Here is a 24,034-nt window from a genome sequence, read left to right on the forward strand (position 1 = left end):
GCGCTCCCTGCCCCGGATGCCCAGAGCCCCTCGCCCCGCACCGGCCGGGCTGGAGGAGGAGGAGGAGGGAGGAGGAGGAGGAGGAGACGGGGCGCTTTCACTCCTGCTGGCTGCAGAGGCTGTGGCAAAAGACAGAAAAAGGAGGAGGGGAATAAAAAGTAAAGAGGGGGAGAGAGAGCGAAAGAAAACTAAGCCCAGCTTTTGCCGGTGCTGCTTGGATTGGATCTGGTTTGAGTTTCCTCTCCGCTGGCTTGTGCAGCAAGAGAGGAGGAGTGGGGGGAAGTAACTCGCTCACTCTTCCCCTGAAGCTTAAGCAAACGTGTGCTGGTGCCTGCATTGGTGGGGAGCTGCCCTGGCTGCAGTTGCCTCGGAGCTTATTGCTCTCAGTTACCAAAGAATTGCCTGGACTTCTCGAGGACCTGGAGGAAAAGGCATCACTTCACAGACCCGATAGTTGCTCAGTGCCTATAGACCTGACACTTTTTTTTCCTAGGGGATTCTTCTTTTAATTATTTTTCTCCCAAGTCTCTCAGGACAGCAGTTCCTTGAATGTGTGGCATTGAAATCCATTGCTCTGTTAACAACTTTGGGAGATATTTTTAAAAACTTTTTTTTTTTTTTTTTTTGTTCCTCTCTTTTGTTTTCTTTGCCTTAAAAAAAAATTAAAAAAAAAAAAAAAAAAAAGATAATCCTTTTGGGGGGAGGGGAGATGATCGTGCTGATGTGGAATAAGTGCTCCTGCTGTCTCCTCTTACTAGCCGCGGTCCTGATCGTGGAGAGCTCCCAGCTAGACAGCTCCAGCTCCAAGGTGAACTCCATCAAGTCCACCCTGATGGGGGAGGCTCCAACTCAGGCAACCAACAGATCTGCAGGCATCCACCAGGGACTGACGCTTGCTAGCAGTAAGAAGGGCAAAATTCTAGAGCAGATGGGAAAACCTCCCAAGCACTATCACCGGCAAGGAGAGGTAGGACATTGCTTGAGTGTCTGTCTGTCTGTGTGCTATATGCAAATATTTGCTAGCCTTCCCCTCACATCGTTTTCAAAGCTTTACTGTGTTAAATTAATTAATATACTTCATTGGGTTGTCTGGGACAATATCAGCTCATAATTTGTGTTAAGGACTGTGCAAGTAGGATTTGGAAGGTTTTAAACCTTTCATTTTTCTCTGTAGAATTAATAACTGATGGAAGAAAGAGTAATCTAAAAAAATATCATCTTCAGCAGTTCTTTCTTTCACTCCTTCAAAGGGCTGCTAGAAGTAAAGGAAGATGTTTCTTGTTAAGTCTCAGACACTAAATGAATTGACTTTGAAGAGGTGAGAAAAATTGGGGCATGAAGTGAAAACTGTGTTTACACTGGTGAAGCAAACTTGATTTTAAAAATTACACCCAGCAAGTTGATCTCCAATATCTTTCTCCATGGTGAGAATAAAAAAGCATGCTGTCCCAGTGGTATAGTTTAAGGCACATTCATTTGCTTAATATAACAGAAAATAAATTCTAGATTCTTGTCTAGAATGCACTCCAGTGGTTGTGGAAGTTTTGTCTGGTAATGTCCCGTTGAGATAAGCAGGGAGTGACAGCCCTGAATATGAAGTTTGAGTGTAAGGAAGAAAGAAAAGCTTATAGAAACTTTATGAAAAAAAGATCCTGACTTGTTTGTGCAGTCTTCTTTCCTCTCTACCCTGCTTGTTAACTTGGAAGTCTGATAGAAAATTATCTTCATTCAACTATCTTTGCAGTAAACTATAAAACAGCAGTTTAAGCCATCAGTCCTCTACTTCCCTATCAAGTCTCAACTTGGATGCTAAGAATGTTGTGCCTTGTGATGTTGAAGGAGGTAGACTTCTTCAGAAAATACAGATTTTACATTTTTTGGGTATTATTAATATCTCCAAATACAGCTGCTTTTCATAAGGAACAAACAGTGTAGCAGCAAGGGAGCTGCCAACATTCATCACTAAAAAGGCAAAATACTCAATGCCTGAAGGGTCTGTATCTTGCCTACATTTTCCTTAAAGCAGCAGAGAAGCTGCAAATTCTAGCAATCCACTGAATTTTCTAAAGTGTTTCACATCAGCTTCCTAATAATTGAATGTTATCATTTGGGTTTGTGTGCAGGAGTAATAACAGTGATGGTAGTTTTGGTTTTTGTTTGTGAGAAATTCATTTTCAAACTCCTCGAAGCTTTCTTTCCCTAGCCACTCAATTGTTTTATAATTTACCCAGAATTTGGTAGCCTCTCCTTACCTCTGAGCAAAGTTTAGTAACAGATGCTGTGCTGAAGTTTCATATTACTAAAGTACTGTGCTCTTTCCTAGTGCACATTGTAATAATTATTATGTTAAATCACCTTGAGGAAATACAGGAGCACGATACACATTTTTATACATTCTTCTTGAGTTTTCTTTTGTTTTCTGTGTATTGACAAAAAGTCAACATATAGGACCTATTTTCCCACTGAGTATTATCTCAGTCTCATGAGTTTCAGCATGAGTACTTGTGGGGCTGTGCTGTACATCCCCAAACATGATATATAATTTTTGTCTTTGAGGGAATTCTTGCCACTTTTCCCTTCCTGTAAAAGTTGTACACTTTTATGTACAACATCCTTAGCACTTCAGTGTGTATTCAACACAATGTGGAGAATGACTGATTATAATTCACCCAGTTCCTCAAAAACAAGTTGCACTGCCCACCCGTTGCATTTGCAAGTTTTGCCACTTACTTGCCAACACAGATTGTTTGCTGGGAACTTCTAGTTACTGGCATGAACTCACAAGGTACTCATCAAGTCAGAGACAGCACTGTAAGTATCTGTAATGGTAGAAAAGGTGTCATTCACTTTATGATATCCTGTTCGTAGCACAAAGACCGACCACTGGAGAATCAGTGACTATGGCTCCCAGGGAGCAAAGCCTGACCTCCTGTCAAGGGCTGTCGGTGCTGATTTTGCCCTCTTTCCCTGGGACTCCATCCCCAGCTACTGCGTGGTCTCATGCAGAAGTTGTCTGTGATAAGGACTCAGATTTGCTACTCGTAATTGTAGATGATACTTTCGGTCATCCGCCTGAAGCAACACAATTAACATAGAATTGCAACAAAAAGAAGAAAAGAAAAAAAGTATCTTTGGTGATACTTCCAGCTGCATGTTTTAACAGTGGTGTCACACATGTCAATCAATTAAGATATGACACTTTCATAATTTTTCTAAGTACTCTCTTATTAGGTTACTACTTGATTTGTTTAGTTTATGGGACTTTGTGCTGAAGTTTTGCATGTTATTTGCTAAAAGAACAGGCCTAATGCTTTTCTTTCTAAAAGAACCTGTTAACATTGGTGAAATTTATAATGTCTCAAAAGTAGAGGTATCTTTTATATCTTGGTAACTTTAAATGGTGAGTTTACATGGTCTTGTTTACAACTAGGATATAGTTTTAGTAAGGACCAAGAATATGCAACTTAAAGGAAAATTAATAGAATTTTGCTGTTGTGACAGCTCTGGACCATGCATTTAACTCTCTGCAGATGCATGAAGTGGGAGTCAGAGGACTCTCTCAAAAACTGATGGAAGGACCATCAGCCAGCAACCTATTTGCTTGTTTACTTGGTAGACTAACACACTTTCAGAATGTTTCTCTAATATGTTAATATAACATTTTCAATTATGTTAATTCTCAGGACTAGGAACAAATAACTTGGGACTCTTTATCAGCATTAAATCAACAGACACAATAGTTCATGGCTTATCTAGAGTGTTGATGTATTTCAGCTGGTAGTTACCGTGCTTTTGCCCAGAAAGGGAAGATCTAGTGCTCCTCTGTCAGGCAAAGTTCCAGTTCAAATTAATGAAAATATTCACATGAGCAAAGCAAGCTGATCCAGCTTGCTGGAGGGACTGGCAGGGCAATTGTGGATTTTAGTAAGACTTATTTTTTTATGTCTTTCTGAGGAATATTATTTATTTTCTATTCCTATTACCTTTACTGCCTTGGATCAGCAGAGAATGAGAAGCACTGATGTGCTAAATCAGTGAGATTTCACTGTCTTCACTGTTCTTCACTGACTACTGTTTTCCCCTTTCTGCAAACTCTTCAGTTTTTCCGAATTTCACAGAGAATTGGAAAGTACCTGCAGCATTTGCACAAGGGAAAAATATGCTCAGAAACAGGACCGTACAGTGCATGTTAGACTAGGTTACTTTTGGGGGGCCAAAAATATTGATTTAGAGAACAGCTAACACCTCAATACTGTAGCCTCTTGGGGAAATTGTTCTGGATATATCATCTCTCTAAATAAATACAATGAATAGAGTCATATATGAAAAAGGCCAGATTAGCAATGACAGTAGATTAATTTTTCTGCATGTCAGCTATAGCTTCCACTGCGTTAGGGCAAGCTCTCCCATGTGAGTGCTCTCGCTCAACTGTAGAGATGCAACTCAAAAGGGAAAATCCCATGTATTGTAGCTGTGATTGGAAGCCATAGTCGTTCCATAGATTCCTGGATTATGACTCCGTTGCCTCTTTAATCCACTTTACAATTTTTTTGACCACTTGCCTCTGGGTTACAGTCCCCTCTTTTCTCTGTGGCTTGTCCCCTCCATCAGTGCTCGGTTTTGCATTCCTTTGCACTCAACTGTCTTTAATGATCTGGTAGACTGAGACCTACCAAACTTATTTCCAGCCATTTTCCTTTAATCCGTGGGCGCTATTATCTTCTGCCCTTTCCAAGTCCTGGCCATAAGCCATTGTTTCGGCTCTTTCTCCAGCAAGATGTGTGTCTCATTCCCTTTGCTGCTGCATAGCTGGTTGGGTTTGTGCTTCCCGCTGGGACTGTCCCACCCACTTCCCCCATGCGCACGACGGGAGCAGCAGCAACGAAGGGAAGAACTGAGACAGCCAAGAGAGGGAACCGGCACAACTGTGGGGCTGAATAAGAGATAATGAAGTCTGGAAAAGGGGCAGGGGAGTGAAAAGCTGGGACAAGTTTTAACATTGCAGAGGCACAATAGGCAGCTATCAGATAAGCCTTTGTATTCTTTTTAAAATGTGTTTGTTTTTAAGCTATATCACAGCTTAAGCTAAGAGGCTTGTGGCCAGGAAGCCACAGAAGCCAAACCAAAAAGGCATTAATCCAAATGGCTAAATTGACACTGGTCTCATACCTATCAGCGCATGGGCATACATGTGTTTCTTGAACAAGACGTAGTTATGCAAAAGGACTTGCTAGAAAATGCTTGGATGACGCTTTGTAGCAAGTAAAACAGCATGAGATGTAGTAATTGACTGCAGTGCCCTGAGAATGTTACAATAAAATGTACCAGGGACACCAAAAATGTAACCACAATATCGTGAATAGCTAGCAACCAAGACAGTATAAATTATTGCTCCATTGAATTAAAAATAAATTAATTACAATACCTAGAAATTACATCCAGCAACAGCTGCCTTTTTTTTTTTTTTTTTTTTTTTTTTTTTATGAAAAAATAAATACAGAATTGCTAAATCTGCAGAGGTCACCAGAGAATGTATTCGTTGCTCTTGCTGTTTGCTGTTAGGAATCTGGGAGACATACTGGTTTACTGGCAGCAGTCTTGCTAAATAGCCGAGTGGCTTGTCTCTTGATTGCAGAAATGGGATGCAGAGTATTATCTCCTTCCCGGGTCATGCTTGGTGTCCCCTTCAATTTGTTATTAGCATTTGACTTCTTAATATAGAGCAAAAGCTCCTATAAAGTGGCTTTATTACAACTATTTCCTATTAATGTTGCAACAATGCGTAGAAAACTTCGAGGACCCTCATGTGAAATTGGGTGTGCTAATACTTAGGAAGAGTTAGTTTCTGACTGGAAAGTCTGTCAGTCTGAGGACAATAGAAAAGATGATGAAGCATGATTACATTTTGCCCTCAGAAGAATGAGTCTGATTAACTCATTATGTTTGATTAACTGATGTTTTGCAGATGCAAATATAGCATATGTTTAATTTTGATTTTAATTATCTCGACACCAGATGTATCTTGCAAGCACTTCATATCTCATAGTTTGTCAGTTGAGCCTTTGGTCCTTTTACAGTTGTACTTACAAATGCCTCACCCTAGAAATATTGTTTAGGAGGAATTTAACTCTGCAAAGGAGGAGTCCCATAAAGCTCCTGCTTCTGTTTTTTTTGGTTTGGGTTTTTTGTTTTGTTTTGTTTTTGAGCATTGCTTTCCTCTTCAGGTTTTGTGTATCTGAGACCTTTTAAAAATTTACCCAAACAAGTTTTATACGTATGTAAAAATGTTAATTGGGAGAACGCCTTCAAAGCGGGGACCTCCCTTCCTGCTTGGGCTTGCTGAAGTTCCTGCCAAGCTCATGCTGCCCCCACACGCACACACTGGTCATGGCTGGCAAGAGTCAGGGTGCAATGAACCAGCAGGACATGTGGCTTGTCACCATGTCCTGCCGTCATGCTGGGGAACTTTGTGTCAATGTTGGCGTTGCAGCCATTAGATATTTATGACAGATTTGAGGAGTTGAAGTTTGTACGACACTACAGAAATGGGGAAGAAAAACAGAAGCCACCTCTCTGCCTTTCCTGCATCAGTAAAACTCCAACTGTATTTTGATTTTTTGCATATCTTTAGAGAACTCAGGATAATTCTTTGGAAATCCTTGTCTTTCAGTGTTATGTTCTGGGCTGTGTTTCTAGTACCTTTAGGTTGAAACCAGCTTCTGTGAGCTTCATATCCATGGATGTGAAAGGCCCATACAAAAGCCAAGAAGATCAGAATGTTTGGTTTGATACTTTTTAAAAATTTATTTTGCTTGCAATACTCTTTATTTTCATTAGAGAACATAAACATTAATTTCTTCTTTTTTGATCAAGTATAGGGTGTGCAAGGACCATGCGTGTCCCCAAACTGTCACTTTTCTTCAGTATAATTTTTCGCTTTTTGATTAAAGAGCAGATATATTTTAATAGAAAATTTCATGAACACGAAGCAATTTTCAAACTGCCAAGGAATGTGCAAATAGGTGAATATGTGATACTTCCAAGCTTGTTGCTGAATCCTTTGCTCTAGAATGAGCTACAGAAAGTAGTGTTAGAGAGAGAGATGGCATGAAGGATGCATATGGTTATACTAAATGACCAAAGCATAGCAGTTTTCAAATAAAATAATGTTTTGTTCATCTTAGTTACAATTTTATTGGGATTGGCCCTAAATCCATGTATGACTTATACATTTGTGTTCACACAAACAGAACTTGAATTATGAAAATTAATGCATATAAACACACGGTGGGAATGTGGAGTTCACTAATTTAGCAACTATTTTGTTCTTATTAATGGAAAGATGGGGGCAATGCTAGAAAAAAAAAAAGTTTAAGAGTTGGGGGTTTTTTCCCCTCTCAAAGAGCATAAGCACGTGGTTCAGCCCCTTGGGACTTTCTTAAAACTAAGCTTTGATATGATTGAATTTTCATATGCACAGTAATGAATCTTGGAGACATGCATGTTGCACATATGTAGTGCAAATGGTACTGGTTTAGCATTTTTAGCAGTAAGTGAAGGTGGACTGTTCTGCACGTGCTTGGGAATGAGGTGTTGCTTCATTCTGCAGCCCTCTGCCTCATTCTCTGTGAGTCATGTAAGTGTGAACCAGGCTGTGCATGGTTTTAAAAGCCTATTTATGGGTCCGGTGAAGGACAGGGTTCAGTTCTACACGTTTTGGCAGCTTGTGTCGAGTGAAGCAGTGAGTTGCTGTCAGTGTGATCTCTTTCCTGCAAGTCTGAAATGCCTGAAGTAGAGATCTCTTAAAAGGAATTGCAAACAGAATATGTTGCAGCAGAAAACTTTCATTCTTGGAATCTCCTTCTTACCTAGAACATGCATCTGATGGGGGAAAAGCTCCTTTATTTTTGCTTTTGCACAGAGCAGGGTTGTTTCCAGAATTGTTTCTCTTGCTATGTATTCCTACAGAAAATGGTGCACCTCTTCTTGACAGCCCGCAAAGGTACTAAAGCTGGACATTTCTCTGTAAAACAAGGTCTCTGGAATTGGGAGAGAGAACTGTTTGTAAAACCACTAACAAATGCAAATTGCTAAGCCTAACTAATCTAGTTTGTGTTAATTTAGTTCAATTAATTTTCAGAAGTATCAGAATGATTTAGACTGTAATAAAAAAAAAAAAAAAAAAGTACTGACTGATTTGTTACCATTTTGTATTTAACCTTTTTGCTTTCATATGACTTTCTGCCCTCCTTTTAGTGTTTGGATTTGTGGGTTTTTTACAGCAAAACTAGTATTTCATGAAGTACAACCACAATGCTCTGGATGGCCAGTGTCGAGTACTTTTATCAACTCAAAAGTCATAGAAATCTAGGTCCTGTGTTTAATTGGGGCTGAGGTCCCATCTCAAATAGCTTAGACGGTTTTCTGAAGTCACTACTGGAACTAGATTTTGGGTTTCCTAATGCTGCAAGTTCTAAGGAAGACTTCACCTGCCACCTGCTCTTACAGCTAGATATACTGGTGTGCTCGAGATCTTTCCCTGGTTTCTTTACCGTGGGTATGTTCATACAGCCTCTGTTCAGGGTGAGTTTTTATAGAACATGGGTTTAAAAAGAGAAAAACCACTGTCCAATATGACACAGACCTGCAAGTAAGAGATGGTGTTAAGGAGCCTCAGGCTTGGCAGACAGTTTGTCTCTGCAGTGTGTCTTCAGTAGCAGCTGAGTGAAAAATGGCCAAATGAGGCTTCCGTTGGCCTGACCTGGCAGGGCTAGTACAGACTGCAGGACTTGCCATATTTCTTTGTTTCTTCCCTTTTGGCCTGAAAATTGGAGTGCAGAGCCTGCCTCCCATCCAGTGCTTTGTGGATTTCCTGGGAGACGGGATACTGTTTTCTGTTTTAATAAAGAAAAGTCTGTGTTTCTCTCTGCATTGTGGGTCATTAGGTTGTCCAGAACACAGACACTGAGCTGTGAGTCTCCTATTTCTCTTCTTTGTTAGGAGTACTGGGTGGATACTTACTTTCTTTTTCAAACATCACCTCCCCTGTCATTCTTCACGTGGGAGGGAAGGAGAGAGATATCAAATGGCCATTTCCTCTTTTAGAGGTAGACAGGACAACGGCATTCTTTACCAAAGAAAGAATTACAAATTGTAATTAAATAGTTAACATACAGCTTTCACATAGAGAGAGACCATATGGTAACATGAAGGGGTAATAATAATGGAAGAAGCAGAAGGGAAGAAAAAGCTTGCTGCTCTCCTGTGTTTGCATCAGGAAACAGGGTGACCATTTGGCAGGTTAGAGAAGGTGGTATGGACTGGTGTGTTATGTGATTTGATGATAAATTCATGAGTATTTACAGAGATAAACAGCTTGGTGTCATTAGTCTTCTCTTTGCAGGGAGATTATCTCATTAACTCTCTGGGATGACAGGAGCCATCAAGTAAATGTGAAGACTGTTTTGTGTATTTAGCATAGCCTGAAGGTTTTACCGGACTTGTCATTCATAAATTTCAGTTTGTCATCCTCTCAGGTAGTAATAATGATACCATCTTACCCACATAACCAACCACATGCCATAATGTGTGCGCTGAACCCTATAGGATTGCCCAGCAAGACTGGAAGTTGTTTTTCCAGACCTTCTCAGTTCCTGTTACTGCCAACAAAGCTAAATTTGCAATGTATACTATTCATAACCAAGTTGTTCAACCCACTCCTCTGGTGGGATGTGGGTCAGAACTGAAGACTGGAAATCCTGGGAGCTGTGGAAGGACTGGGAAACCAGGAGATTGCCATCCTCTCTCCACATCTCCAGGGTGGAGCCAAGTGTTGATGCTGCCTCATGTGTCATCCTAGGGGTACTGAGGAAAGCTGCCTATCAAAAGTTAGGCTTAAAAGTCTACTTTATATTTTGGTAGAGGGGGATAAACTGCTTAGCTGCATAAAGTGATTTCATAATTGTTTGAATAAATACGGTGTTTTTTAAATGCACTTCAGGAATGCTTGTAAACTCACGTGCTTGGTTTTGTCCCTGTTGCTATCTTCCAGACATCCCACTCCTCGCCAAGGAAATGGCTTTTTAACAAGAAGAATCCTTTGGAAATTACTTTCTGAGGGGGTCTTTGCCACAGCAGCTGCAACAAATTGCAACTGAACTTAAGTCCCAATTGTTTTTTATTGCTAAAAGGATAAGTGACCAAGTGAATGCTTGTATTATAGCTTCACGACAATTTATTAAGTATCAAATTGTAGTGTGTGGTATGGTCTAACCAGAAGATTAAGGTTTTCTCTGTGGAGAGAAATTTCTGTCAGACTTTGTACCAGTGTTTAAGATAAAAGAGGCTGAGAAAGTCTTGCTGATCCCAAACTGTCCTGTGGTTAGGCCAACTTCGGGTTTTCCTTCCAATGAGACCTTGGCACCGGGGCTGGGGCCCCGTCAGTGATGTCAGTGCAAGCAGAGTATAACCAGTATGAGGCAGCCGAAAAGAGAAGTCACGGCACTGCAGTCTAATGCATGCTGATCCGCTCCCCGCTGTGTAAACAAGTCTCCAGGGGGTATTTTCTGAGCAAGTTGGTTTTGAATAGCAGCATAGTTTTAGCATAGCTCAGATTATGCTAATTGGGAATAATTTTTAGCACAATTTTTCAAATAAGCAACACGGAGTCCAGGGAGGTCAAGGAAGGATGGAGCAAAACTTTGGGATGCTACAGGCTGCTTCCTTGTGTCTCTGAGCAGGGTTTGCCAGCTGGAAAGGAGTCACAGGTTTGCTTGCCTTCCCCTCAGCCTCTCTGCTCCAACTTCAGAGCCAGCAGGGAGGATAAGGAAGACTGTCCCTTCATTTATCTAGAGAAGTGATTAGAATGGGAAAGAGATCCATCTTTTATTACATGAGAAATAGGAGGTTCTAAGTTTTGGTATTGCACAAATATATAAAATGTGCTAGATAGTGCAGAATTTTCCAAGGATTTCAGAGCTAGCAACTCAGACTTTCTTAGCCTATGTGTTTGTCTATATGCATATGAAAGTCCTGGTTTAAGTATTAGATAAACAACAGTGGTAGACAGAGATAAATCATAAATTAAAATGCATTATTATTATTATTATTATTAATATTATTAAAATGCAAGAGCTTTTTTAATCTTTGGATTTCACTGGGAGTGTAGAAGAAACAATGGGTTGGAGCACTGAACAGGGACAGTTATCGGGTGATTGGAAGAATGAGTTTGAAAGTCAAAGTTTCATGTTTAGCTTTTCTCTGCTTGCTTTGGCCCTGTGCTTGACAGGAATTTTGGGTGCCTTTATTATAAAACATTTATAAAATGTTTAAAGACCTTCATGCATGGAGATGCCTGATAGGCAGAAGATGTTAATTTGAAATGCAATGTTTGTTATCGGTGCACTTTAATGAACTCAGGTTACGGATGGTTTAAATACCGAACAGCAAAACTGGAGACACTGAGCAGTCCCTGGGAAAGCAGATTTCTAATGAGCTTTCTGGGTCAGGTTCCCTCTCTCCCCAGGCCTGCTGATCTTACTGTCACTGCTGTAGGTTTGGGATTTGGATTTGGTTTTGTTCATTGCAGTTGCAAGGATGATGCCTTTTCTTAAACACTGTCCCTCTTATCAGTGAAGGATAGATAAGAGAGTCTTTATTGCAGCACACATGTGCACCGCAGGTGTGAAGGGAACGCTTAAACTGTTTATGAGCACACAAAGCCCCACGAACAAAGAGGGCAGAAAAAAATGTTGTCGTTTTAAGGAAAAATATGTTTTAAGGCCCTGTTAAAAATAAAGCCAAAAAAGAATAGCAAATGGGCTGCAGATTGTCTGTGTAACAGGGATTAACACTGAAAATCTTTCATTTTTTTCTGAACAGGCGTGTACCACAGACAGACCCAGCTAGCTGAGACACCATTTGACACTGGAGGGGGTATCCCTTTTTAGGCTCTTGTCTCAGTGAGTAATCTACAAAAAACCCCTCTGATAGGAACAAACAGATCAAGAGTAGGATAGCACTGTCTTAACTCTGTTTTAAAGCTTTTAGATGAATAGAAGCTAGTGAATACATTGTACCAAAAAGTATGATAGTAGTACTTGAGTTCTAGGTCTGGGGTGCAATTGTCACTCTTGAATTTGGTGGGACTGAAGTCTGGTTTACAGCTAAAGGGTCAGAACAGAAGGGTCAGGGATGGGGAGAATGAGAGAAAACTTGTTATCTTCCATGACATCTACGTGTTGGTATCTTCATTTGTTCAGGAAGAGCTTTCAGGTCCACTGAGGGGAATGCCTGAAATGGTGGTCACAATTCAGTACCCAAAGAAGTGATGTAACTCACTCCCCTCCAGCACTGTTTCCCAGCAGATATTGCCAAAAAAATGTGACTTACAGACACAAATTCAAGCTGCCCAGAAATGCCACACTTCAGCTCCTTACTCTGAAAAAAGTGCTGTCTCATTGCCCATCTTATTCAAGAGCTGCCATGCATTTCTGTGCAGAAAGCCATCTCAAAGGTCAGGCCCTGTTTATAAATAGGAAGAATCTGAGGGGTATCTATGTACCTAACTCCCTGAATGTTTTCAGGAGAATCAGGTTTGCCATGCTTTAAGGGAGCAGGATCGTGACATTTTTCACACAAGGGAGAAATTCAGCTTGGAGGAAATCATCTGGCCAAGACTCCCTCACAGCAAAGCATGCTCAGGGACAAGGAGCTCTCTTGCCTTTTATCACCTATGTAAGAAAGTCTGAATTTGGTCGTCAGAATAATTTGTTATTATTACAGAAAAAGGTAATCAGAATAATTTACTCTGTTCCCTCAGTGATGAAATAATAATATGAAAGATCAGTAACAGATCTGTATCTAGTGTAACAAACGTGTTTCCTCTGGTCTTTCTGTATGGGTTTTGATCTCCATCCAGAGTAACCCTTTCCTTAAAGCAGTGTCATTTTTTGGGGGGTGTAAAACTGGACAAGGATGCAGAGATGTTGCAAGCAGAGCTGTAGTGTTTCTCTTTAATGAACCTCTTCCTGACCCACCCTATGTAAAGCAGCTGACACATGACGTGTTGTGCAGCTGGGACAACTACCCAGGCACATGTATCTGACACATGAACACACTGGCTTTGGCCTTTTGGAAGAACCAGGCCCATGATGTTCTCCAGAGATGCATCTAAGTCATTTCCCAGATACCATGGATATAGCAGTGGTAGGAGCAAAAGCTGAAGTGGAATTCACTAATTCAGATTTAGCTGATTCTGTGAAAACAGATTGCACAACAGAGACTGACACTCAGTTTCTGGATTTGATTTCCTCTTTCCCTGGTTTGACCTCCAGTGCTCCTTCTGGCTGTTGGTCAGTATTCTGCTCTCAAGTTGTAGAGTCTATGTGTGTGTCATTTTTTTGTTTGAGGTGGTTGTGTTTGGTTTGTTTGGGGTTTGGTTTGGTTTTTTAGTGCAAGACTTTTGTGATGTAGCACTTTAAATTTGAGTTTTACTCCTTGACAAAAGAGCAGACCAATTTCTGTGAGATACCAGCTGGAGGGTTTGAACAAGGGCTGCTTTGGTGGCACAGGGCTGAATTTCAGCCAGGGTGACCCATGCTGCAGAAACAGCATGAGCAGACAAGACCAGCCATGAACATGGTTCCTGCGCTGTCTGTGTTACTGCAGGACAGGGAGCTTGGCTGCTTCTGCTGCTGTTGACTTCACTGGAAGTCTTTGTGCTCTTATGCTTTGACCACTTGTTAGTAAAATATCACACTGTTTTTACTTTTGATCCCCTTCTGTCCTAAATGACCCTATTGGCAGGAAATTAATGTAAACAGTAGCTGCTAGAAGACATTTTGTGAATGTTTGCTTCTTCTAAAATTCATTTTCACAGTATGTTTCACCTGAGTATTTTCCAGAACACAAAAACTCAAAATGCTCTGCTGTCCTGATAACATGTGCGAGGCTGAGGCTTCCCTATTCCTTCCAGACTACCTTACAAAACACTGCCTTAATAGTTAGCCTTAAATACATTTATAAAGATAAGATTCATGTTTCAAAATAGCACTCTCATACCAGTTTTGATTTGACAGATCAAAATCAAACAACACCATTTCTGGCAAGTAATTTACTGCTGCTCTTCAAATACTTGTGTGAGTGGAGCTATAGCTCAAGTACAAAAACTGTAAAGAAACTGAATTGCTAAGGGATAATGCATTTTATAACTGATTTGAATAACTACTAACTGATCAGTAGATGAAAAAATAAGCAGGACTAAATGGCCAGCTTTCACAATGTGGGGAGGCTATAAGCAATGTTTCACACAGATATTTTAGAGACTAATGCTCTTCAACTTATTGGTAAATTGTCTGGAAAATGGAGGATTAGTGAGGCACAGAAGATTTTAATGAAATGTATTCAGAACTGTAGGAACTTAAATGGACCACAAAGAGTTGCAGTAGATGTCAGTATAGTGAGCATCTGAGAAATAAAACCCACAGGTAAAGTTCCTTTTCTATAGGTATAAAGAAATGTACATGGCATAATGTGATGGCAGTTAGGCACATAGTGTGGTAACTTCTAAATTAGAGTCACTTTAGCTATCTGTTAATGGTGAAAGCAGCAGCAGAGAGAGACAAAAATTAAATATTAAAAAAAAAAAACAACACCAACCCAACAAAAAACCAAGCAGAATACCAGGAACAAAACAAAGGGCATTTTTACACTATTTCAAAGTTCATGGTGTTAAATAACAGTTAAAAGGTTATAGAAGCAGTCAGGATTAGATGGGGAGGAGCACAGCAGGGATGATCAGAGCAGCAGAACTGCTTTAACTCAGGAGAAATTAAATAGGACACAGTGCTCCAGTTTGGAAAAGGGATGCCCATGGCATATAGCATAATGAAGAGTGAGGAAAAGGTGGGTGGGGAGCAATCACTAAGTATTCACCCTAGAAGAAGGACCCAGAGCAAACAGTGTGAAATTATCAGACAGCTAGGACCTATTTCATATTGTATAGCTCATTGCCACATGATGCTGTGGGAGCCATATGGAACTGCTCAAAGAGATGAGACAGACACAGAGACAAGAGATTGCACCAGTAGGTACTAAACACAGTGGTAAAACTTTCAGCTTCAGATGTGTCTAAGCTGCTGTTGGCTGAAGGTTGGAGAATGCATCTGTGAAAAATCCTTCCGTACTTGCCTATGCTTTTACTCCATGGAGTATTTGCAACTAGGACACTAGCCTGACCACTTTGCTCTGTTATGGCAACTTTCATGTACTTGTATAGTTTGTCAATAATTTATTACATTTATTAACTTAATAAATCAATATCAATTTATAATTTATCAGTATCATAAATAACCCAGCTTGCTACCTCAGTTTATCAGGAAACTTAAACATATGTGGTACAATGTCAAATTTGTGTTGCTTACCTCAGGATATGCATATGTAAATATTAGGCAAATATGAACTTCTTTGCTGGACTTGATCTTTGGGTCTATGACAGTGAGCATTGATTTTCATATCCTTTCCAATGCCCGTGGACATCAGTGTGAATACTCCCATAAACTTCAGTGTGGGTTCGTTATCCAGGGAGACTTCTAGGCAAAATGTTAAATACTCCAAAGAGACTGCATGGCAAGTGGAAAACATGATTATAATGAAAAGGAAATGGAAAAACGAAGAAATAGACAAAGAGGCTTAGGACAGATTTACAAAGTATGTAGCACGCACAAGTCAGGAGAGTTCTCAAAAAATTTTGCTACCATTTAGTCACTCATGGAAGTAAATTCTTTCAAAAAAGGGTCAGATTTTTAAGTCAGACATCACTCAGAATGAAGGGTTTTTGTTTTGGAGGGGGTCTTCTTGCTTTCCTTTGTTACTTCCTAAAGTTTTTTTGCTCACGAGTAAATTCTTCCCTCCTAAATTATCATTATACATAGGACTGAGTATCTTCATACTTTATAGGACCTTCATAAATACATCCTGTAATTTTGTAGTGAGCTTCTGCAGTAAACTCTGTATAACTTAGTGAATTAACTTAAATTTACCTTCAGAATCCACCTTCTATTTTTCTGCTCAGACCTTGCAGCCCTTCTGTAGGCACAGTTATCTTTGAAGACAGTTTGCTGTAGGCAAGGTCAGCAAACTTGGACCTGACGGCGGAGTAGGTGTCACTTCGTCACGAGCTCATGGCAGAAGCAGTCAATACTTCCTCTTGCCTCTTGGTGGAGTATATTCTAAACTGATCAAAGTACGCAACTCTGGAAGACAAAAGTGAGATTTTTTTCTCCTTTAAATACGTTCTGTGTTTCAGTGATGCATCAATAGAATGCTTTACTAGTGCAAATTATATTTATCACTTCTGCTGTTGCAACAACCTTACAGCTCTTTGAAAAGTCTAACGTTTTGAAAGTTGCTACAGTTTTGATGGAAACTGCTCTTATGCCAGGGAAGTACGTGGTTGTTCGCTCCACCTACAAATAAATACAAACAGCTGAGGATAAAGAGCAACTCAGGATTACAGTAAAATGACACAATAATCTCCTACTTTATCTTTCAAATCTATTTGACCAGAGATTTTAAGGACCCTAAATAAAAGTCATGGTGTCATAAGTGCTGGTGCGAGACAGGGTGTGGGGTGTGTGTGTCTTTCCCTGCTTTCACCAGATCTCCCTCCACAGCAGGCGTAAATGGGAATTTGCAGTCTCAAAATATTGTGTTTATTCTACTGCTCCCCCTAGCTGCAGTCTCTGGTTACCATCTCTGACTTAATGGATATCAATAGTATAGTAAAAAAAAAATTAACCCCCCTCCTTTAATCTCCTCCTCCACCTGCAAACCAATTAAGAGCCGTGGTCAACACATATGTTTAAAATACTTTGGCATTCAAACCTGGATTCCAAACACCCGAGTTCAATAAAGAGCTTGGCAGAGCTGCTGCATCTCCACTGCACTTGAGAGCAAGATGTGACATCCTGTGATTGAGTAATCAATTGACGTGATGAGTTTTGTCACATTTGTGGATGATGCAGTACTTGATCTTTGATAGATGTGACCAAGTGCAGTCTGCTTCCTTCTTTAAAGCAGAAATGGAAAGGAACTTGCTCTCTTGAATTTGACTGCTTGTTAAAATCTCTGGTTTTACTTGGAAAAAAATCCCAACTAATTGTGTGTATTTGTTCATTCTGCTGGTTTTGTGCATATAGCATATTTGTTATCTGAGAACACTGGTTTTAATGGGCATGTGATGTAGTATTTACAAGAGCCACAAATGTTTGGTTGGTTTTGGTTTTTTCAAACTAATGTGGAGCTGTCAGGTCTCTTTTACAGTTTTAGGTACATAGTCTGATTTTTCAAATTGAGCTTCCAGCAATACTTACAGGTTGTAGCTGGAAGGCACTGGGTGCTTAGTCATTTTTGAAAATTAGACCGTTTATATGGATGTCTAGAGAAAGCCTGGCCTTACAGCTGTGTCAGTTCTCATTTCAGCATTTTCAAAAATGAATCAACACCTCCAAATTCTTCCCTCGTGTCTTCCTCTCAAGGCAGTGGTATAATGCCTTTGCAAGATGGTATATTTAAAAGCAAAAAATTGTTGTTGAACAGTTATAAAATTAGACTGTGTGGACCAACATTGCACAAATGCATTCGGGAAAAAAATAGAATTGGTATTACATTATTTTTGATTAGATGTCTATCTCCTCTGTATTGATGGGCTCATAAATGGAGATGTTCCCAAGTCCTGTCTAGCCTATGCACTGTCAGGCACCCAAGCCAATACAGGTCTGTGTGACATGGTAATAAAACCATTGGTTTTTAAAACTTGCTTCTTGATGCCACAGCATTACTGTTGCTGATAGAAAGGCACTGGTGACACCAATACAGATTTTTGGTTTGTAAAAAAAAAAAAAAAAAGATAATTTAGAAATTGTTTTTATGACACAGAATTTGAAATAAGAAGTAGGCACTAAAATTCCCTGGTTTTGGAGAAGAATCCCACCTCTCCTTTTCCCAGAGATATCTATCCAGGCCCAAGTCTTCTTGTGAATCAGCAAGACTTCCTGCATAGGTAAAAAGAAATATTTTAACTTCAATGTTGTATTACCTTCAAAGCATTGTAGTATTAGTGTTAAAGGGTACATAAGCAGAAGTTAAACTGCAATAGAAGAGCTAAGTCATCCAAACTGTTCTAAGTGCAGAAAGTATTGGAGAAAGAGTGGAATTATCTTCCCAGGATGGTCTACTGTTATGTGAGTGTAAATTAAACTGAATACAGTGAAAATCGCTCTGAGCGCTATATTCAATAGATGACCTTCTAATTCAAAAGTGTAAAGGGACCTCTTGATTCACCCGTGAGTGGAAGCCTATCATTTTAAGCAGTCACTCATCAGTTACATTTAACTTTTTAAGGCATTGATTCCAAAAACTTGTCATTGTATGAAGTCTGAATTTTCCCATCATGTAACAATGCTCTTCTCTGAAACAAATATATAATATTTTAAGGAACAAAGATAACATAGATGACCAATCCAAACATTTATACAACGGGAAGTATTTTCAGAAAAGACAGACACAGCTGAAATTAATAAAGAATGATGTTAAATGTCATGCAGTTTAATAGGAAGTACACAGGTTGAAAATGATACTGTCAAATCAATATTCCTTTAAACACTAGTTTTTCTAAACTTGCCTTGGAAATATTTGTTTTTAAAAGATGTATACCTAACATATTTTCTACTTTTGGAACTCCATTTTTTGGACAAAATATTCTGGTTCCAGAATTCCTGGAAACATCAGAACTTAGTGAGTGCTTTCAGTTTTTAAGAGGAAACAGAAAAAAAAAGTAATGGAAACTTCAAGACTTCACCAGGACTGCTCCATTTTCCTATAAAAATTCTTGTAATAAAAAGCAGCTTTTTTCCTTTTAATCGTTCAATGAAAGAGATGTGCTGTATTCACAATTTTTATTGCAGATAGGAAAAGTATTTGCTTTGGGAACCTGCATTTGCTATTGAATCGGCAGGTTGCTGCTGCATTCATTTTCCATCCTTCCCAGTTTTCATGCTCATTCATCCACCTCTTTGTGATATTATATTGTTCAGTCTAGTAAATTCTTGGGTGCATAGAAATCTAAGTTACCAGGACTCTGAGTTAGACTGGAACTCAATTCATCTGCCAGACTTTTGAACCTGGGGCTGTAATTCATTTAGATATTTAACTATCATTTAACCTCCTGCCTGTATTTGTACTTGCTGACTTGCTTTTTAGGCAGAAGTCACTCAGTCTTCAGACCAGAAGCATGTGGTGCCCTTCCAGCAAACTAACATTTTCCACCAACATTTTGAAGAGAATAAAAATCTAAATAAATAACTTCCAAGGTTGAAAAAAGCCTATTCACCAAACATTGGTAAAGTGATTCCACAGGAAAAATAAATGTTCAGCAAAGTGATCTTTTATTTGAAAATTGGATCCAGATTTTACAAACTGAGAAGGATGAACAACTGTGGCAAATACAGGGCAGTGCATTTTGTCTGCAAATTATCTGCCATCCTCTTTCCCCTAATACTTTTATCTTTATGCCGTCTCTCTCAGTTTTGTGGGATGGGCTTGTCCGTCTTCTTTAAGGTGGAGTTCCTTCTGTAGTATCTTCAAAGCAATGGACACCTTTTAATTTTCTTCTGATCAGCCATAGGTCTTTAAGTAGAAAGACACTTACTTGGGACTCATAGAACAGGGCATTCTCTCTGCATTAATACTTTGAGGAAAACCAGAAACAGTATAAGAATTTCCTGAGCACTGTTGAATCAGTATATGATTTCTATAGCTCATCACACTGCCTCCTATTTTAGAGGAAAGCTAACACAGATGAGACTGAAGATGGCTAAAATATATACACTCTGCCCCAAAGCCTGTTGAGGGTAGCCTAGTGTCAACTGATTTCACCTTCCTTTGACTGAGGTCTCCCAACAGAAATAACCACAGCAATAATAAATGTAACATTGATCTCGTACAGCTATGCAACAAATCTTGAATGTGAAGTCCAATCTAACTACTTGGTGCAATTTCACATGCTGCTGTGGACACCAGTGGGAGTTTGCCAGTTTCCACCAACAGAAAATCTGGCCCTGCAACTTTATCTTCTTTTAATTCCTGTCATTCCTGGATTACAATGCCACAAGATAAATCTGCATTAACTGTTTCCTCACGTAAGTGTGTATCTGGGCATATCTAGCACAGAACAGTAGTCAGGGATATCATCCAGCCTTCCATGCCTGGTTTTGAAAATTGTATGTCAGTTGAAACTGCCATATAAATGTGTTGTCTTTGTCCCACTCCTTAGCTTCAGGGTCAGCTTTTAAAACATGGCTATAATGCTTGTTTGCTTATATAGATCTATTAGCTGGTGTTATTTCTGTCTCATGTTCATCACGAGAACACATTGGGAAACTGTTGTTGGTTATATAGAAATATTTCTAAACAACTTCCTACTTGGTAAAATAAGGATGAGATTGATAAAACAAAGAAATGTTCATTTGACATAAGGTGTTGTGACTCACTGGGTAAACCTATTTGTGAGGTGTGACATCAATAGGTTTTTGAACTACATCAAGGAGATAGTTATCAGCACTGCCGGTTTTGTGGCACTGAGAAAAGAATAAATAAGTGTAAAGCAAGAGCTTTTTAAAGTTCTTCTAGGAGAATTCAAATCTCATAGTTTCCAACAAGATGAATGCGGCTGCATTTGAACACTAAACCAGAAAGGTTTATAGTCATATGGTACCTATTTGAATTTTTTAAATGTCTAATTTCTGCTGTGAAAATGGAGGCCAGATTGAGTTATTTATTGTGGGATGCAGAAGGAAATCATGACCCTTTTCAGGGACACGTTAGAATCCCTGCACCATTCAGCCAGGTTTCTCCTGTCACACCTACTTAAATTTTCAAAAAGACGCTTTAATGTATTGAGTGTGCTCTGGATCATACTAGTTCCCGAGCACTTATGACAGCTTTCAGAGATTGCTGGTGGCTCCCAGTAGATTGTAATTCTAGAAACAGGAGCCTGATGCTAAGCATCACCACCTGTTCTCCATTATTTTCCTTCAGAAGAAAACAATGCAAGGATAAGATTACATACTAATGGAACCCATTTTCACTAAATAGGTACATTTGGTCGCATGTAATTTGGTGGCCCATAAATGAAAAAAAGAAAATAGTAAGCTGCTTTCAAAAGGGAGAAGCAAATAAAACTTAAATGAAGAGTTTCCTAACTACGTTAACTAAACCCAATTCTGACATGGCAGGTATACCAATATTGCAGTATGTAAGTACGTACAGATCCCTTGTTGGAATAGCTGTGCTTTCAATTTGATTTGTTGACATATCCTAAAAGACTTTGGACCTCATTCAGCTCTTTGTAAATCCACTACAGAGCTAGATTTGAACCCTTCTGGCATTTACACTGGAATTCCTATTTCTACTTTGCTTAGAACAATGCAGGTCTTGTCTCTAACTAAGGTGCATCTGCTGCCTCTCAGTAGAATAAAAAATATAATCATATATAACATTGTTATAATGATACTTGCAATTTATCTAGTTATTTGTTATATTCTGTTATCATTTGCCATACACCAGTATGGTCCCATGTTATATTTCTGCTATATATTCATGTGACGTGTCTAGGTAAGTGAGGGAATTTAAAAAATGAAATGGTCAATGCATTTCTGTATAGATTCCAGCATATGCATGAGGTATAGGTAGACAGTACATTTTTCAAGCATGAAAGCATACGTATGTCTCCCTCCCTTGAAATTCTGAACATGGTAGCGTTCATGTAGAACCCGTGATAGCCTGGCTTGTGGTAGTCACCAGTGCTGGTTATGGATGGAGACTAGTCTCTAAATGGTACTTATATCTGCTTCTTTCACTTTTTGTTGCTGTTTTTCCTTTTGCCAATATATTATTCCCAAGGCTGTTATAAAAAACAAAACAAAACAAAAAACAGATTTTTTTTTTTTAAAAAAGAATGTTTTTTCCTGCTTGTGCTGCTTATTGATTCTCCTCTGAGAGTCCATATCAAACTGTTGGTAGTACCGCTTCCTGTAAACTCTTTGGTAAAAAGTGGGGGGGGGGGGCATTTTGAAATAACGTTTGTTTTCTGAAATTTGTTAGTTCCTGAATTTTGAAAATGAGATTCAACAGTTAACTGAAAGTCAGCAAATGAAGTGTCACGGTACTTTACATACAGTTTGCACTTCTGGGAGGTGAGGTGTTATTAGCAGTGTTTGCTCTGTGTGTGTGCTTGGGAAGTGCCACCTGCCAGTGCAAGCCCCATGCCTGTGTAGCCTTGTCTCCTGGCACCCTGCTCTAGGGCAGATCCAGAGCTCCCTTGGTGGCAGGTGCCCTGCTGGGTGACATGGATAGGTTTAACTCCTCCCAAACAGTGGTAAAAGTTTACCAGTCATTGTAGGCCCCCGTTTTTTCAGACAAAATTTAGGCAGAATCTGGAGAACTAAAAGGCTTGTGGTCCAGACTTCCTGTTTGATCCTTGAGACGGCATCCAGCCCGTGAAGCAGAAACACTATGCCCTGAAGCTAGAGCTGACAGTAGATAGTAGAGACCCACTACCCTTCTCAGCTGGGGCTTGACGACAAACTTGTGTCTTTTGTATTTTGCTGCAAACAGCCTGATATTCAAAGTACAGAGCTCCTGTATTCTCTCATTTAGGGCAAAATCCTCAGTCAGTAAACCCATCAGAATCGATGGGGTCATGTGTGTACTGGACACTTTGTAGGTACTCAGGTAATTTTTTAGAGCAGGTTTGGTGGCTGTATGAAGCAGCCTAAAGGTGAGTGCTGTCTTAGCCATAATTACCCATGGAGAAAGGCTTAGGATCCTAAAGTAATCTGGTTTATTCTCTCACATTTGTTTGTTCTGTAGAATTGGAGTTTTAACTCTGAAATTGGAACAGGTTTTGCTCAGAGGAAGCAGAAGATTATTTATGGAGTGCTCTACAGCTGCTTTTTCTAAATGTAGTAATGGTTTTTAAACTATTTTTAGATTTGAAAATGTGTCTAATGACTTAAATATTTATAGACTTGGTTAGTCTACAAAAGCAAATTATTTAAGCTTTGAAAGAGTTTCGTTTCAGATGTACAAAATGGATTTTTGTCAGATAATGACATTACTCTATGCATAGATGAGTGGATGTGGTGTTTCAGAAAAATTGACACAGTCATAGCTTTTCTCTGAACAAACCAGAATGTTTGAATATGCCTCTTTTTGAGGGTTTGTCCAAGTTGCTCTAAAATAAAGTGAATGCTTCCAACTAACATATAATTTATATTTAATAATATTTTTATGCTGTTATATATTGATGATCTGCTCTTCAAATCTTTAGTCATGTTATAAATCTTTAATGAGTAAATCTATTGTGAAGCCCAGTGAAGCCATGGGATTATAAATCACAGCAAGGACTACTTGCAGTAGGGAGAGATTGCAAGATCATGCCTTTTTAGCCTTTTGATTTCCTAAATAGATTAAAACCTTTGTTCTGATTTTGGCTGGGAAGGCCCCTTTGTTGGCCAGCCACAAAATTTCCATTTGTTTGCATCTTTTTTTTTTTTTTTTTCTCACAGAGCAGATAACAGCAGTGCTGGATTGAACATCTAAAAGATAGCACTCTGGCAGAGTGGGAGTCTGCACCCGAGCAACGAGTACTGTACAAATAGCTTTGCTGTTATTCATGTAGCTTGCTAATGAAAGCAATGACCTGGGAGAGTCATGAACAGAGTTCTGCCTAATGGAGTCATTAAAACAACAGTTTGCTGCTTTTGTTTTGAACTTTTCAAAAGTCTTTCTTGAGTTACACCCGATAAGAATGATAAGGGTACTACTGCACGTTCCTCAGCAAATCTGTGACATGCTGGCATTTTTCCATTCAGATGTGTGTGTGTATTTACATGAAAGATGGGCCTAAGACAGACTCTCATTTCCAAACCAGATGTACTTTGACTTGAAGACTTTAAGATTATTAACTTGGGTT

The 24,034-nt window shown here is 39.4% G+C and overlaps 1 protein-coding gene across 1 annotated transcript in view; it reads left to right on the top strand.

The window, feature by feature from the left end:
• Positions 1-142: 142 nt before the first annotated feature.
• The window catches only part of DKK2 (dickkopf WNT signaling pathway inhibitor 2), a 43,997-nt gene continuing 20,105 nt past the window's right edge, over positions 143-24,034 (top strand). Inside the window, exon 1 of the mRNA XM_026848166.1 lies at positions 143-967. Within this exon, the coding sequence (XP_026703967.1) occupies positions 710-967 (258 nt within the window). The 5' untranslated portion in view covers positions 143-709. The remainder of the gene's footprint in view (positions 968-24,034) is intronic.

The sequence above is a fragment of the Athene cunicularia genome (assembly GCF_003259725.1).
Source record: "Athene cunicularia isolate RWA chromosome 4 unlocalized genomic scaffold, athCun1 chr4_part2, whole genome shotgun sequence".
Classification (NCBI taxonomy): Eukaryota; Metazoa; Chordata; class Aves; order Strigiformes; family Strigidae; genus Athene; species Athene cunicularia.